Genomic DNA, 16,571 nt, shown 5'->3' on the forward strand with positions numbered 1-16,571 from the left:
AAGGAATCCCAGGGTGCCGTGACACACTGGTTGAAAGCCACTGACCTAGAGAACTACTGTCAGTCAGTGGAGGCAAAACTGAGCTAAATAGGCCAATGCTCTGACTCGGTATAAGGCTGCTTCCAATGTTTCTAATTCTCACAATCCAGCCAAAGTTAACAGCTTAAAAGTCTGTGATTATAAGTGGGAGAAACAATGAACTGCTCTCTGTTGAAAAAGGTGGAACCTAATGTGTTTGGCTTGGGCAGGATCATACCCAGTTTCCCCCCTCCAAGGTAACTCTGTTTGTCTAGCAGTTTTATGTCTGCTAGGAGGACAAAGGAACCACACTTTACTGTTTTTTTGCCCCTAAATGTGGCCCTCTAGTCACCTCTATTTGACCCTTGAGACTCCCCAGACCATGTTGGTCAGACTGGAATGTGCTCTTTAACTGTTATAATGTCTCTTACTTGCCTAGACTGAGAAGTAAGTTTGTGTGTGCACCATTTCTTGGTGACTTTTGCTTGGTTGGAATGTAATCACATCTGTTGCAGCCCTCCCTTCCATGCTGCAGCCCAAAGGTTGTCCATGAGGGGACAAGGCCCTGGGACTGGGAAAAGGTCCCCCAGCCTGATCTAGAAGAATCTAAACACCACCAAACCCTTTGTCACGTAAATGCAAAACTGATAACAACACAAACAACGTAACCGGCTGTATGTAACTATATAAATTCTTTTTCAAATGCGATTCAACATGACATATCAAAATATATGGTTCTATAGACCAACTTATCATATAAATGAAACTTACTATGACAAATTATAGTCCAGCAGATAGACCAGAAAACACAATCTACAGTATTCAGTTCTTATATTAGCAATATCCACAGTGTGGAATTCTTATATCAGTCTTGTAGTGTTCCACGTGAAGATGCTTTTAAGAATCTAGCGTTCGTAGACAAAGAACTTGGAAGAATGGCACATGCAGAAAATAAGATTGGGGTTGCATAACTAGTTAGCATGCCAGAGTCTAGTTCAATATAGGAATTAACCAGACAAATCGCTCCACCAACTAAGAACGGCCATGCAACACCACCCACAGAATCGAGAAAGAGCTATCAATCTGTCAGTCCTTTCTGTGTCTGGGCCAGTTGAGCTTTCCTGCATGCTAATTAGCTATGCAACCAATGAGCTTATTTTTTGCATGTGCCATTATTCTTATATAGTTACATACAGCCTGTTACGTTGTTGTTGAGCTAGAAGAATGGCTTACTCAGTTGGACTCCGCAGTGAGAACTGGGCAACATTTGAGGCTACCATGGTTATCCTAAAGACCCAATAACAGTCAAAATGCATTTTTTCTCAACCAAGATGGATACCCACAGTATTTCACATGCTGGCTATGTAGGGATTGCCTTGAATACCAAACAGAGGGGCCCCATCCTCATTAAAACCAGTAGAATTTTTTTACCTCAGAGCTTGTTTGCTGTTCTCCTCCATTTGGTAACAGAAATGCATTCTCAGAATGACCTTCACAACACTGATGGAAAAAATATCCTCAAAAGATTAACTGGCTGTCTCTTAGATAATATGGTAAAGAACTGCACACTATGATTTTGCCTTTCCTTGAGAAATGAAACAAGGCCTAGGAAATACACACTTGCCTAACTTATTCGGCAATACTGCAAACTAAGAAGGAAAAGGAGAAAAAGAGGCCCTCGCGAAATCCGTTTGCCTTTCCTCAAAACAAGACGGAAAGGACAAATGCCGCAAGGGAGCTGCTGGAGGATACCAGGAATACCCTCACGGAACGGAAAGGCACAGTTATCAGTAGTGAACCGTTTTGAGTTCCATACCCCTCAAAAAACAATGCATGGGCAGTAACGGAATCACTGCAGTGGTCAACATTTCCCTCTGAGACAAGATCTCAGGTTGCCGCTGTCCTTGGTGCTACTGCATATTTGCACTAGTCTGGGACCCCCCTGAAGCAAAGCGGCCTTGATTTCTCCAGCCCCTTTCCCAATGACAAACCATGAATGCTAACCCTCATCATTTCAGGAAACAGCTCCTCTACAGGAGGATGGAACGAGTCTTGTGAGCCACTAACTGTTTTTATGCCACTAGAATGACCCTTGGAGGTCCCAGGAACTGCTTCACAACTTCACAACCAAATCTGGCACTGCAGGATGCCTTTCATTGGAAGCCAGAGGACCTGAAGCCCCAAAGGGCAGCGGCCTGTTCCAGCTCTATGAGAGCAGCACGTTAACACTGGGGCCCAAGGTGAGCACAGACACCTGTTCCTCCCCAGGGTGGACATGGGCCACGTGGCGCGGGAACTGCTGCTTGTACCGGAAGGTCTTCCCGCAAGCCGAGCAGGCATAGGGTTTCTCGCCCGTGTGGATCCTCTGATGCTTGACCAGCTTGGAGTTGACGTAGAACCCTCGGCCGCACTGGGCACACTTGTAGGGTTTCTCCCCGGTGTGGATGCGCTGGTGCTCGATGAGGGAGGAGCTCTGAGAGAAGCACTTGCCGCACTCCTCGCAGCGGTAGGGCCGCTCCCCAGTGTGCACCCGATTGTGGGAAACCAGGTGGGTCTTCTTCTTGAAGCACTTGCCACAGAGCGGGCAGGGGAAGGGCTTCTCCCCGGAGTGGGTGCGCTCGTGCTTCAGCAGGTTGGAGCTGAGGGAGAAGCGCTTCCCACAGAGGGTGCAGGTGTAGGGCTTCTCGCCGGAGTGGGTGCGCAGGTGCTTCACCAGGTTGGAGGTGCGGCTGAAGGCCTTCCCGCACTCCCGGCAGGGGAAGGGTGTCTCGCCGGTGTGGGTGCGCTGGTGTTCCGTCAGGGCGGAGCTCCGGCTGAAGCCCCGCCCACACTCGGGGCAGGCAAAGGGCTTCTCGCCGGTGTGGATCCTCTGGTGCCCCATCAGGGTGGAGCTTTGGGAGAAGCGTTTCCCGCACACGTTGCACACAAAGGGGCGCTCCCCGGTATGGATTCTCTGGTGTTCGATGAGCACAGAGCTCTGCGAGAAGCTCTTCCCGCACTCGGTGCAGTGGTAGGGCTTCACCACCGGCTTGCGGGGGGCAGGGGGAGGAGGAGGTTCCAGGATCCCCAAAAGGTTGATAAAACCTGGAGGATCATAGGAAGTCTCCTTTGCCCGGCGCTTTCTCACCTGGCTCCTCCATCTCTGTTCCTCAACCTTTGGCTGACTGTTGCAGTCTCTGGGACTCTGGGAATTGTTTGGAGGATGTGGCTCAGCCTCTGTTGTGTCCTCACCATCTCGGTCCATCAGGTGTCTTCCAGCACCTCTGCTGCTCTTTCGTGCTTCCCCTCTCTGCTCAGTGCTCAAAGTCATTTCCAGCGCCTGCACCTCTCCTCTTCCTTCGGGGACTTCTATTCTGAGATCTTCTGCCTCCATCTGGCTTTCAAATCCAGCATCTGCTGAGAGGAACAAAGCAGAAGAAGTAGAACCTGTGAAGGAAACTGACTAGCTAGGTAGTGAAGAATATTCACTGCAATATCCCTTTTGAGAACAAAGAAGCCACTGACACATTACTATGGAAAGCTATCTTAGGGTGCTGAGATTCAGCCACTGACATGCCAGCTTACAGTGCTCAGGGAGCTTTTCCTAGGATGAGAGAACATTCAGGGTCATATGTCTATGTTCTTTATCATACTTTACCCCCACCCCCTGATTGCCTGGGTTGCTAAAGTATGAACCTGGATCAGATCACTAAATTAAATGCCAGTCTCAATCTTGAGAAACTTTTAATAATACAGTACATAGCAAAGCAAGGGAAAGTTTCAAGGGGATAGGAAAGAAAAACCTCCACAAGCCTGAAACAGGCAGGCAGGACAGAGCACCCTCTGATAAAGAGTGGGGAACACACTGCTTGTCTTGCCAAAGTACTGTAGTTAACTGCATCTCCAAAACGGTAGTAAGGATATAGGAAATGGGAATGAAAATGACAAAGGGTGTGATAGTTGCCAAGCATCCTATTTTTAAAACACCCCTTAAAAATGTTTTATTGTTCTAGAATACCCAGCTCCACATAATATAACCAAAGTTTCCCCACCAACGTATTGTTCCCATTCCAGGGTGTTTTAAAAGCGGTATTTTCCAACCACACAAATTCCCTGTCAGATCCCCATACCATCCCTGTCATTTAAGTGCTTTAACACATACTAGCCTCCCACTCACCCATTTTTCCAACTTCAAAGTATCAGGTTTCCGGCTGCACACCAAAACAAACCCATATCTCATTCCAGATTTCCAGGGGATTTTTTTGATCTAAGTTCCAGAATGGGTGCTTTGTTGACCTCAAAAAATACAGGTATAATGATTTTCAATCCTATTTATCACACCGTACATTGTGATAACGCATCAAGTGCAGAAAACAGTGTCTTTTTTTTGGGGGGGGTGTCCTGTGCATCTCTAAAGCTGCCTAACTTATCAGTATATCTGCTCACACAAAAAGGATTAAGTTGAATATTATTTTTATCCCATGCATCTCCATTAACCTGGGCATGTAAGATACCCCCTAAAATCTATGCATTCATGCACGTTCATATAATGTTCCGCCTTGAACACCTATAGCTGTGCAACCCAGAAAGCTTGTGCTTCCAGAATTTTGACACTAGCTGCCTTTAACAAAAAAAAAGGCATTCGCTTGCTTGCTCCTTTTTTTGTTTGTTCGGTGGGGCAGAACGCGATCGCGAACCCTTCACTGGGGGGGGTGGGTTATTTTTTATTAACTGCAACCTAACATTGAGCTTCTGGCTGCACCCCACCGCACCCCTGTTCTTTTTCCAACGCTGCTCCCTAACGGAGATTTGCTCTCCCTTACTTACCTTGGTCGGGGGATTCCTCCCTCCCTTCCGCACCTTGCGAGCTCTCCCCTTCCATCTTCGGGGAGGCTTTTCTCACGAACTCCCCACTGCAGACGGAAGGCAGGTCCGTTGCAAAAAAAAAAAACAACCACCACCCGCGGGCAGCACTTGCCACAACCTACAGGCTGGCGAGTCGGTAACGCCAGCGGAGGAGGAGGAGGAGGAGGGAGCCCAGAGATGACGTCACATCCTCACTGGCGTCCACGTGATGCAGGGGGAACCTGGACCAGAGGGGAGGGAGGGGGGATCCTGGAGGCGGTTGCCGGGATACCGGAGGGAACGCGCGAGGCCTAGAGCCTCCTGGAGCCCGAACTTGCTTTTGTCGGGGGCGCAGATCCTGGAAAAGGGTCCCTTGTTTTAGGCGGCCAAAAGAAACAAAGGAAGACGTTGTTTGCTATAGCCACGTAGCTAAGAGAATGAACAGATCCTCCACTTTCGTATTAAAAAGGGAAACCCACTAGGTTGGGGTTGGGGAAGCCTCCCCGCCCCCATGATAGTTATCTGGACGATAAATCATTTAATGTCCCAACACGAATAGAAGTTATTAATATTGCAGGTGTTGCACAAAGATTTTATGATTTTGGCCGGAATGTAATTGAAACCAGGAATTTTGGAACGCAGAAATAAAGAAAATCACCAAACCAATTCTAGCAGGTGGGGGGGGCACCTAAATTATATAATTTGGTATTTGAATGATTGATATTAGTAACAGTATTATAATTTGGCATTGTTAGAATGAGGCTTTTATTGGACTGTAATTGAAAATTAATAAAAATGATCAAAAAAAGTTATCTGTACGTTTTAATCTGTCAATCCACCTACTTTCAATTCTATTAACGTTTGTTTTGTAGTTATTGTTCCTTCCCTGCCCACCCCAGTTTTTAGCTATTCCTATTTTATCTGTAAGCCGCCCCCCCAATCCCTGTCAGAGAAAATAGCAGATATATGATATTCAGATGAAGGGGCAGTTTACTAAATAAATAAATAAGTAGAAGTTGTGCCACTGTGATCTCTGAAGGGCAATATATAAATTCAATGAATTTATATATTGTTTATAATAATAGTACCAGCTTATTGTGAAGCAGAGGGCTTTTTTTTTTTTTTTTTGCTGGTGCAATTCCTGCTGAAACGCAAGAGGAGCCATCTATATTTGGTTTGTCTAATTAAAAATATTTTTATAAGCTGCATAGTTTAGCTTTAAAAAAATGTTTAGCTGTGCCCTCCCAAAGTGATGCACATCAACAATAGCAATGCAGACACTTCTGAAAGGAATGTGCTACTAAAGGAAGCTGCTCTGGTTAAGCCATTCAAAGCATTCATTGAAGGGAGGGGTGAAGAGAAAGGTCTTTCTGTTTTGCTTAAGTGCCTGAACAAGGTGCAAGTCATTTGAAAGTGAGTTCCACAGCTGTGGACCACCACCAAAGGGCCCTCCTGTCTCTTGAGCTTGCCAGCAGGTGCGTGAACGTCACCTATCAAGCCAGTCTTTGGATGATGGGCAGTATACAAATTTAATGAACAAAATAATCAGAATGCATCCTGATGCATTTTAATTGTTTTGCACTAGTTTCTTTATTTTGATCTGTATTTTATCATTGATGTTTTTACATGTTGCAAGTCACCTTGAATCCTGACTTGGGAGAAAGCTGGGATATAAATGTGTTAAATAAAAGTGTTAAATTTTTAAAAAATGTCCTGCTTTTCAAGATGGCACTGCCATTTACACAGCAATCCCATTGAACACTTGAGTCACTTGTTTTAATTGCTGTGTTATTTTAACAGCATTACTATATTAAACATTAAAGTATGTTTTTATTTTAATGCTTGCATAATTGGTTGTTAGACTATATTTTAAGGTAGTCATTAGCTTTACCTTTATGATGACTTTTAATTGTTTTACCATGTGTGATTTATTTTTATGTGTGCTGCTTAGACATGCAAATTAAGCGTTATATAAATGCCTTAAATAAATATACTTCCATACCACTTAGAAAACTATTTTGGATCAAGTGGTGTATATAAATAATGGTGCTGCTTCATGGAAGAGTCCTCAGTGACTGTAGGTCTTACAAGGGAGAACACATGACAGCTTTGTATGATTGTATTATTCTCCACATGTTTTGGATGTTCCTCTCTTCCACCTACACAAAACAGTTAGACAAAAGGATGGTCAAGATGAGCAACTGGATGAAAAACATTTATTTTGGTAACTTACAATGAAGGGGGTTTAGGTATACACAATTTGTTCACAATTGATTTTCTCAAGGGCAGTTGATACATGGAATAAAAACACCGTCTCAAAGGCAGTCAAAAAATAATACCAAAGAGCCTGTTGCATGTTGCACCTTAAAAACCAATTGATTTATTGTGGTATGAGTGTACTTGAGAACTTTATGCTCTTTCCCTCTTTTTTTCTTTATATACCGCCCTTCCTCCCAAAGGAGACCAGGGCTGCTACAGACTCACACTACAACTCTTTCAGAATTGCTCGATGACCTTAGGTAGCAATACATCTTTTTTTTAATGCTCTTAATAAAATCTCCTTGCCGCTGACAAGGAGAGAAGCTTAAGTCAAGCTTTGGGGACTGTCCGGATAGTCTGGATGCTCACCAGCACAACAAAAGTGTGTTGAGTTTCTCCTTTGGTGTGAGGGCTCCAAACCCCACTCCTTGAGGAAGTGCTTTTTGTTAGGGGGATATTGCACCCCCCCCCAATCTGCTTGTCACTGGGAACATGCAATTCTATGCTCAGCTCACGGGGCCACCTGAAGTGCTATCTGAAGTGCTATCTGAAATGTGGCTGTGTGCACGTTGTTGCCGGTAGTGTCCTTGGCATCATGGATGGTGAATGACCCAACTCCCCACAGTGCCCACACTGGACACTAGTGCAAGCTGCAGAGAGGGGACCCGTAGAGAAAGCAAAAGTGAGGTCACATTCATCTTGGAGCCTCTCCAGGAAAGTCTTAAGAAATCCCAACTCAAATGTCCCTGCTCCCTCTAAAGAAGCATTGAGGACCTTGCAGCCTTCCAGATGTTGAACTCCAACAGCCTCAGCCAGCATGACCAATGATTGGGGATGATGGAAGCTGTGGCCCAGCAACACTGGGGGGGGGGGAGCATGCAGGTGTGTGGAAGCTTTAGCCCTCACAGCACCTCTGGCTGTTGGCCAATTTGCTGGGGCTGATGGGAGTTGTAGTTCAGCAACAGCCCTGGAGGGCCAAAGATCTCCCCCCCTCACTCCAAAGGCGGGATGATGTGCGCTTCAGCACACAAAGGAGGAGCACTCACAGGGAGCTGAAACTGATTGGCTTGAAGGCAAAGCGTATAGAAGCCCTTTGCCAGTTTCACTTTTGCAGCAAGCCGAGCTAGAAGTCTCGAGAAGCAGGGCCAGGCTGTGAAACAGACTTCTGCATACTCTGCAGGAGTAATAAAGAGTAAGGAGGCAGAGGAATGAAGTGAGTGACAGAGAAGAGCATAGAAGCAGGGGTTAGGCAACTAGTAGGACAGACTGGCAGGTTAGCACACAGAGATTATTAGCTTGCCAGACCACTTTCTGCTGTCAGTTCCAGGAGAAAAAGAACCAGCTCTCTTCCATTTGATTAATGCTTTTTTGCCTAGTGACCTGGAGGCTAGTACCACTCTCCAGAGGTGTGCAACTGTTCACACACCTGCAACAGGGCTACGTATGCTGGGCAGGAGAACCATGGCAGCGCACACCGGACTTGGGAAAAAGCACTGGAGCACCAACCACTGCATGCCGAGACTCTTAATTTGAGTGCTCAACCTCAACCTACGGTGGAGCACATAAATGGCCATGATGAGCTCTGCCAGTCACGATCAGGGAAGCAGGGAGAAGAGATCTGATGGGTGCAGAGTCGAATCATAGAAGTATAGAGCTGGGAGGGACCTCATCATCCAGTCCAACCCCTTGCAATGCAGGAATGAAGTAGAGGGTCCGATCAGAAGCTCTTTTGTTCCAAGGAGCTAAAGCTAGTCAAAGAGGCCAGGAACACAGCTCTACAGGGGCCTAGAGGGAGAGACAGGAAGCGAATGAAAGGGGCTACTATCATAAAGAAACCGTAGGGCAGCCCTGCTCTCTGCTTTCTCAGATATTTTGCAGCAGAGGGGGCGTCTCCGCCCAGGGGTGCAAGGCGAGAGGGGCCACCGGCTCCTCCTCAATAGGGTGCACCTGTTTCTGGTGACGGGTGAACTGCGGCTTGTAGCGGAAGGCCTTGCCGCAGACCGAGCAGGTGTAGGGCTTCTCGCCCGTGTGGATCCTCTGGTGCTTGATGAGGTTGGAGCTGACGCAGAAGCCCTTCCCGCAGTCCGCGCACTTGTAGGGCTTCTCGCCAGTGTGGATGCGCTGGTGCTCGATCAGAATGGAGCTCTGGGAGAAGCACTTGCCGCACTCCTCGCAGCGGTAGGGCCGCTCGCCGGTGTGCACCCGGTGGTGGGACACCAGGTGGGTCTTCTTTTTGAAGCGCTTCCCGCACAGGGAGCAGGGGAAGGGCTTCTCCCCGGAGTGGGTGCGCTCGTGCTTCAGCAGGTTGGAGCTGAGGGAGAAGCACTTGCCGCACAGGGCGCAGGTGTAGGGCTTCTCGCCGGAGTGGGTGCGCAGGTGCTTCATGAGGTTGGAGGTGCGGCTGAAGGCCTTCCCGCACTCCCGGCAGGGGAAGGGCGTCTCGCCGGTGTGGGTGCGCTGGTGCTCCACCAGGGTGGAGCTGCGGCTGAAGCCCCGCCCACACTCCAGGCACGTGTAAGGCTTCTCGCCAGTGTGGGTGCGCTGGTGCTCCACCAGGGTGCTGCTGCGGCTGAAGCTCTTCTCGCACTCGCTGCACGTGAAGGGGCGCTCCCCCGTGTGGATCCTCTGGTGCTCAATCAGGTTGGAGCTCTGAGAGAAGCTCTTCCCGCAATCGGTGCAGTGGAACGGCTTCTCGGGCGCACGCCGGGGCGTGCTCGGTGGGGCCTCTAAGATGCCCAGGACATTGATGTAACCCCCCATGGCCGGCACGTTCGATCTCCTGCGGCGACGCCGGAGCGGCGGGGGGTTTACCCGGCAGATGTTCTGAAGGGTTCGGGGGGCATTTTCCGCAGCTGCCACATTGGGAAGAAATGCCACTTCCTCGTTCACCGTCCTGTCACCTGTGTGGAGAATATTATAAGCATCTCAGCCCCATATGTACTTTAAAAAGCTTGGCTCCCTGCCCGTATTGAGGACAAGTTGCCACCAGAGATTAGGAATTCCCAGGCTAGTCAGACCAGTTGTTTGCTCTGCTCAGGGTTCTGTCATGTGACAAACAGCCACTCAGCAGAAATCAGGAAATTGAGCGTAAGATTGATGCCCTGGGTGGTAAGGGGAGATGCTGGGGCTGCCACCACAAAAGCCACTCCTGATATCCCTATTCCCAGTTGTATACAACTGTTACGTAATGGGATGGACTATGACCAGAGAGATCAAGGGTGAAATTTACACTCAGCTGCAAAGCTCACTGCATGGCTGATCAAATCGCGCTCTCTCAGTTTAACCTGCCTCACTGTGGTGAGGATAAGGGTAAGAATAACATGTAAGTAAACATAATATTCAATGGAACATGAACATATGTATACTCAAAGGTAGTCTAATAATATCACACATGTTCCAGGGCTGAAGTCTGATACTAAAAACAAGTTATGGGCTTCAGCCTTTGCATTTGCTGTCTAGCACTGAATTTGGCAACAACCAGCAAACACTAAGTTTCTACTGCTCATAGTTTTGAAAAGGAGCTTAGGAGCATCTCCATTTCCTCATTTAATTCCCCCCTAGTGTTTCTTCACTTCTCAATCAAAAATTCCAACTTTTTGCAAAGCCTCAGCCCCAGAAACAGAAGAAATTATGTAAAACTTAGTATTTATGCATAGGCATGCATAGTTTGCACAATTCATTGATTTCAGAATATGAGCATCCAGGTCACAGAATATGTTTTGGGAGGTGGTTTGGAGCACAAAGTACAGACACACGTACCTGTGCAAGTATTTATTCAGCCAAATGAAAGGAGGGATTCACTTTTGGGTACAGTATATACAGTCATATGCTGAACATGCACTTATTTACTTTAGCCTTTGGCACCAGGGATATATATATATATATATGGGTGAAGGACAAGTGTAAAATCTAATAATAAAAAATGAGAATTAGTAACAACAACAACAACAACAACACAAAAATAATGATTGTGTGTGCCTGAGGTGTATAGTAGACTAACATTCCTGTAATAGGACTACAATACAAAGTGTGTTCAAAAAACCTGAATAAGTGAATATTCCCTTGTGGCAATGATTCTATTAACTTATTTTAAGAGAAATGAAGTGAATCTGTCAATCTGAAGTGAATAATTAATGGGGAAATGAGCTATATAATTGCATTATAATTTTTCGTCAATAAATAATACAGTGTGATCGTGCCCAATTTCTCACCTGAAAAGATTGTTCCCCTTGGGATCTCCCCATCCTCAGAAATCTGAAATTCTGGAACATAATTTCCGTCAACCTGGGCCATCCAGAAGACCAAAACACACTTTGCTGAGCTGAAAACCTGCTAGTGAGAGATGCAGAAACAAGATTTCATGTCCACTCTCTGTTCTAAATATGTTTCAATGTAGGGGAAAACAATTATTGCTACACACTCAATCAATCATGAATGTGCAGTTCCTCAGAACATATAGCCTGTGGAACTTTCTATAGTTACAGTAAACACAACACCAGTCATTAAGATAATTGCATAGGTATTAGTCGCAGTAAATAAAGCTAGGCTAGCACAGGGTGGTTGGCAACGTGCATGTAGAGCTGGAAAAGGTGTGGAAAAGGGCAGCCAAAACAATTTGAAAGCTAGAGTAAATAAAATAAAAATATAGAACCCTCTGAGATAAACTAGGTTGATAGGGCAGGAGGTTGTAACAAGGAGTTAAATATGGAACGAATGCAGGAGGCCTATTCGCATGTCCGTGGCTAGTCATTTGTTTTGTTCTGCACCCCGCTTAGGGCAAGCGTGTCCTCTGAATCACTTGCCCTGGTCGCAAGCCACGACGCAGCCAGCTGCAAAACTTCCCTACTGCTTGTTGGCCCCGCCATGTAAAATTGCGGCTTCCGCCAGCGACGGCAGTTCAAAGAGAATGAGTCACTGTGAAAGGAAAAAGCAGACCAGATGGTGGTGGTGGGGATCCAAACAAACCAGCTCGATGGGTGAGCAAAATATGAAACCGATACTTACAATGCACGCCCACCCCCTATAGAGGGAGAAGGGAAGCCACAGATCGCCGGAGACGGGATCAAGGAAAGCCACCCGCAGGAGGAGGATCGGTCCCTAGAGGCGCAGTGCAACGACTCTTCTCGCCTTCCTAAAGCGGCTGCCACCCCAGTTTGAGAAGGGGGGTGGCACGAAACCCCTGCCCGCCCCTCTTTCCAGCCCCACAGCGCTGCATGCATGGATTACTGAGATGGGGGGGGGGGGTTGGAAAAGGAGGGAGTGCGTGGGAAAGGAAAACAAAGTCCTGGGGCGCGTTTCCGTGCAATGGCCTCCAAAGAGATCGCAGTGCAGGCTGAGAAGACCACGGAGGGGGGAGGATCAAGCAACAACCTCCCCCACCCCCCCCTTTTTGCAGAGCTCCGGGCGACTGCAGAGCGCGATTCCTGCCCCCTTCCTATTGTTTCTCCGTCGCAACTCCCCCCACCCAACCCTGAAAAGCAACCCGATCCTCCCCACTTCCCACCCCCGAGAAACCAGCCCCCCCCACCCCTCCCAAAGGAAGGCTCGCAACCGCTCACCAGACTCCCGGGAAACCCCAGACTGCGGGCGCAAGAGGCGCTGTGCCCCGTCGAAGGCCGTCCCCAGGAAATCCCATCCTGGCATCCGGCGTTCCCCTTGCGCGAGAGGGCGCCGCCCAGCCCTCCCCTTCCCTCGCCGCAGTGCCGGGAGGAGGCGTCGGGTTTGCGGTGGTTAAAAGGACAGAGGCCACTCGAGGGCTGCGACACGCGCGTCCCCGAGACAAAGCCGCCTCTGCCGCCGCCTCCAGAAGGTTGCAGCCCGCATCGTTTCCCCAGAAAGATTCCTCCTCGCCGTCCGGGAAGGGAATAGACAACAAAGGGGCTCCTGGGTTTCTAAGCTCTTCTCCCATGCCAGTCATCAGCATCCCTAACCCCCCACAATGTCTCTAATTCAGCCGACTTGTTTTTTCCAGGCGATCAGAACTGTATAGGGTGGGCCTGAGCCCAATTTGTGTTAGGGGTAAGAACACACACTTCGTTGCATGTCTTGGATAGGGACCTGGAAGTAGCAGCCATAGAATTGTAGAGATGGAAGGGACCCTGAGGGTCGCCGGTGCAAAATGTATGAATCTCAACCCAAGCATCTGTGACAGATGCTATCCAACGTCTGCTTATAAAGCTCCAATGAAGGAGAGCCCACAACCTCTTGTGGGAGTCCTTCCACTGTCAAACAGTGTGGGTGGCGCTGTGGTCTAAACCACTGAGCCTCTTGAGCTTGCCAATCAGAAGATCGGCGGTTCAAATCCCTGCAGCGGATGCTCTGTCCCAGCTTCTGCCAACCTAGCAGTTCAAAACCACACCAGTGCAAGTAGATAAATAGGTACCTTTGCAGCGGGAACACAAATGGTGTTTCTTTGCCCTCTGGCTTCCATCACGGTGTTCTGTTGCGCCAGAAGCGGGTTAGTCATGCTGGACACATGACCCGAAAAGCTGTCTGTGGACAAACGTCTGCTCAAATACAGCCACAACATGTGGCTAATGAATATAGTAAATGTGTTATTATTAATAGAATGTCATTCAAAATTTACAATTCATCAACTTCAAAATATCAGGCAATAACCAAGAAGTAGTCAACAAAATGAATTGCTGGTGGGGAACACCACGACGCCTTTCAATAGATGATATCCCAAACAGTATATCCGGATTGAATCAACTTTTTCCAAGATGAATCTTTGTCAGCTGATGATGAAATTGAATACATTACATATAGTGAATGACAACAAAAATAATACTGAGCCATCTGTATATTAAATAACGAATAAATAATAAATGAGGCATACATACCAAATAGTTTTAGATAGACTATCCATACAGGTAAATGTAATACTTGCGGATCAGAGCTCACTAACCAGTGTAGCTAACTGATACTGATAAAACAGATGTAAAGAATTTATAAGGTTATTCACAGGTGTGGGAAATAACCGTGTATTTATACTCAGATCCAAGCAGGGTAACCTTGCTAAGCAAATCAGTCTCTTAAGCTTAAGGCAAGAAATAGTATTCTTTATGAAACTGAATATCAATATACTTATCACGGCTTTGAGATTAGACCACTGAAGAAGCCCGGAAAACTACCTTGGGAGTGTGCTACCTGCAAGCCCCAGTAAAAGGGCCCCATCGGGGGCGAACAGCGGCCTCCTGAATACTTGGACTGCCAGGGCGAAACAGGTGTAAAACGCTGGTACCCTGTCTACAACTTCACTAACATCCATCTACAACTTCACTAGCATCTCTCAGTATTGTGAAAAACACCAAACTTACCCTTTGTTGGTATCTTCATGAACTTACTTAAAAAGATAAAGAAAACAAAAGACTGAGTTAAGCATTTGAAAAATCCATTGAAACCAGACATTATAAATTCATCTTAGCTTGGGTAGTTCGTAAGTCTCTGTGGCTTTACACAAGGTTTTGTATTTTTCTCAGAAGATTGATAAAGAATGTATAATTATTTTGGTAATTATTGTGTGTATATTAGTCGCCAATGTGTTGCATGAGTTGTACTACTAATCCAGGGGTCACCAAACTTTTTCAGCAGACGGCTGGTCCACTGTCCCTCAGACCTTGTGGGGGGCTGGACCATATTTTGAAAAAATAATAATGAACAAATTCCTATTCCCCACAAATAACCCAGAGATGCATTTTAAATAAAAGCACACATTCTACTCATGTAAAAGCACACTGATTCCCGGATTGTCCAGATTTAGAAGGCGATTGGGCCAGAGCCGGCCCCTGGGCCTTAGTTTGCCTACCCATGCCCTAATCCTTAGGGCTACTTGGTGGTAAGAGGACTGAGGAGGAGCCACACGACAGAGCAAGGGCTGTAGCTCAGTAGTAGAATATCTGCCTTGAATGCAGAAGGTTCCAGAATCAATCCCTTGCTTCTCTAGGCAGGGCTAGGAGAGACTGTCTGGAGCCCTGGAGAGCTCCTGAGAATCATTGTAGATAATACTGAGTGTGAGCTACACCAATGGTCTCAGTCAGTGTAAAGCAGCTTCCTATGTGGATAGCTCAGTTAGTTAGAGTGCGGTACTGATGACACAAAGGTTGCAGGTTTGATCCCTGTATGGGAGAGCTGTATATTCCTGCATTGCAGGGAGTTGGCCTAGATGATCCTCAGGCTCAGGGTCCCTTCCAACTCTACAATTCTGTGATGGTTTAGTCAGAAATAAGTCCCAGAAATATCCAGGGCTTTCTTCCTAGTAAAAAAGGTAAAGGACTCCTGGACGGTTAAGTCCCGTCAAAGGCGACTGGCGTGCGGCACTCATCTTGCTTTCAGGCCAAGGGAGCCGGTGTTTGTCCGCATAACACTGGGTCATGTGGCCAGCAGGACTAAACCACTTCTGGCGCAACATAACACTATAACAGAAGTCAGAAGCACACGGAAATGCCGTTTACCTACCTGCCACAGCAGTACCTATTTATCTACTTGAACTGGTATGCTTTCAAACTGCTAGTAAATGCGTTGAGGATAGTGGCCAAAGTTAGCAGCATAACAAGACTCGCTTTGGAGTATAAATGCATGAAATTGTACTGCTAGTTTTATTCTTGTTTATTCTCTTACATTCATATGCCACCTTTCTACCATCATAAAACCCAGGATTGTATTATAGTTCTATCCAGGCACTGACCAGATTTAGACCTGCTTAGCTTCAGAAAGGTATTTTAGTTATTTTATATAGTGCATAATTGTATCATTTTTGTAGCCTTGTGTGCCTTCAGAACATACTCTGGGACCAGCCCAATAATAGCCTTGAGGAAATCCAAGGATACATTTGCTGGCACAATGAGAACCTCCTGTCCTGAATTTCTCAGAACTGATCTCCAAGGAAATTCCTGGGTTGCTGAACCCCACTCCACCCAACCTTCTCACCAAATGAGGACAAATGAGGACACAAACTTGGAATTGGGAAGGTCACATTTACTAAAATCCATTCGTAAGGCACATATAACATCACTTCACAAACATTCCTTTTCCATATCCTTTTTATATGTAACAAAGTCCTGAGTTGATGAAGCATGGTTCCCCCCCCCCCCCAGTTTCATAAAAATTCACATTGCATTGGCACATCTTAGGGAATATTGACAAGAACAGTCTGATAAAATGGAATGACAAATAGGAATGACAAAAAGGAGAGGCAAAGGTGGTTTCTTGTAGCAGAGCGATTTGCATCAAAAGTTGTTTATTCAAAACTTTATTTTAGTTCATAAAATTTGTTGTTATTCTGCACCACGACTCCCATCACCCCTGATCACTGGCCTTGCTGGCTGGGGCTGATGGGAGTTTTAAAATTTACAAGATCATCTGCTATCATGACAAAAACCTAATTTCACCCTTTGTGCACCTTCCTTATTCCTTTGAAAGGAGCTGGGAGGTGTGAGCAGGGAATGGTGTTCACAATAGGGATTAACAGA

General features: G+C 46.8%; 2 protein-coding genes across 6 annotated transcripts; both read right to left on the minus strand.

The window, feature by feature from the left end:
* Positions 1-2,150: 2,150 nt before the first annotated feature.
* On the minus strand, positions 2,151-5,062 carry LOC309326480 (uncharacterized protein). 2 transcript variants are annotated; one of them, XM_081835273.1, is made up of 2 exons: positions 4,825-5,062; positions 2,151-3,414 (listed from the first exon to the last, which is right to left on the minus strand). In XM_081835273.1, the coding sequence occupies exons 1-2, from the start codon at positions 4,877-4,879 to the stop codon at positions 2,225-2,227; spliced, it is 1,245 nt and encodes a 414-aa protein (XP_081691399.1). In that variant the 5' UTR covers positions 4,880-5,062; the 3' UTR covers positions 2,151-2,224. The 2 variants fall into 2 exon arrangements, with proteins under 2 accessions (XP_081691399.1, XP_081691400.1); XM_081835274.1 differs by having other exon boundaries at positions 2,151-3,411; positions 4,825-5,061.
* A 2,920-nt stretch (positions 5,063-7,982) lies between these two features.
* LOC309326867 (uncharacterized protein) lies at positions 7,983-13,015 on the minus strand. Of its 4 annotated transcripts, none has more exons than XM_081835881.1 (3): positions 12,660-13,015; positions 11,313-11,433; positions 7,983-10,001 (listed from the first exon to the last, which is right to left on the minus strand). In XM_081835881.1, exons 2-3 carry the CDS (start codon positions 11,392-11,394, stop codon positions 8,965-8,967), a joined length of 1,119 nt encoding a protein of 372 aa, XP_081692007.1. In that variant the 5' UTR covers positions 11,395-11,433; positions 12,660-13,015; the 3' UTR covers positions 7,983-8,964. The 4 variants fall into 4 exon arrangements, with proteins under 4 accessions (XP_081692007.1, XP_081692006.1, XP_081692009.1 ...); XM_081835880.1 differs by having other exon boundaries at positions 11,313-11,430; positions 12,660-13,010; XM_081835883.1 differs by lacking the exon at positions 12,660-13,015 and adding an exon at positions 12,106-12,582 and having other exon boundaries at positions 11,313-11,430.
* Positions 13,016-16,571: the final 3,556 nt, after the last annotated feature.

Source organism: Podarcis erhardii, assembly GCF_964252035.2.
Source record: "Podarcis erhardii genome assembly, chromosome: 13".
NCBI classification, from domain to species: Eukaryota; Metazoa; Chordata; class Lepidosauria; order Squamata; family Lacertidae; genus Podarcis; species Podarcis erhardii.

What these genes read in the sequence shown, in the direction of transcription:
- LOC309326867 (XM_081835881.1), bottom strand. Translation starts at nt 11,394, where the DNA reads ATGGCCCAGGTTGACGGAAATTATGTTCCAGAATTTCAGATTTCTGAG. An exon ending in AAGGGGAACAATCTTTTCAG is followed by an intron (nt 10,002 to 11,312) that starts GTGAGAAATTGG and finishes TTCTCCACACAG; the next exon opens with GTGACAGGACGGTGAACGAG.
- LOC309326480 (XM_081835273.1), bottom strand. Translation starts at nt 4,879, where the DNA reads ATGGAAGGGGAGAGCTCGCAAGGTGCGGAAGGGAGGGAGGAATCCCCC. An exon ending in GGAGGAATCCCCCGACCAAG is followed by an intron (nt 3,415 to 4,824) that starts GTAAGTAAGGGA and finishes TGTTCCTCTCAG; the next exon opens with CAGATGCTGGATTTGAAAGC.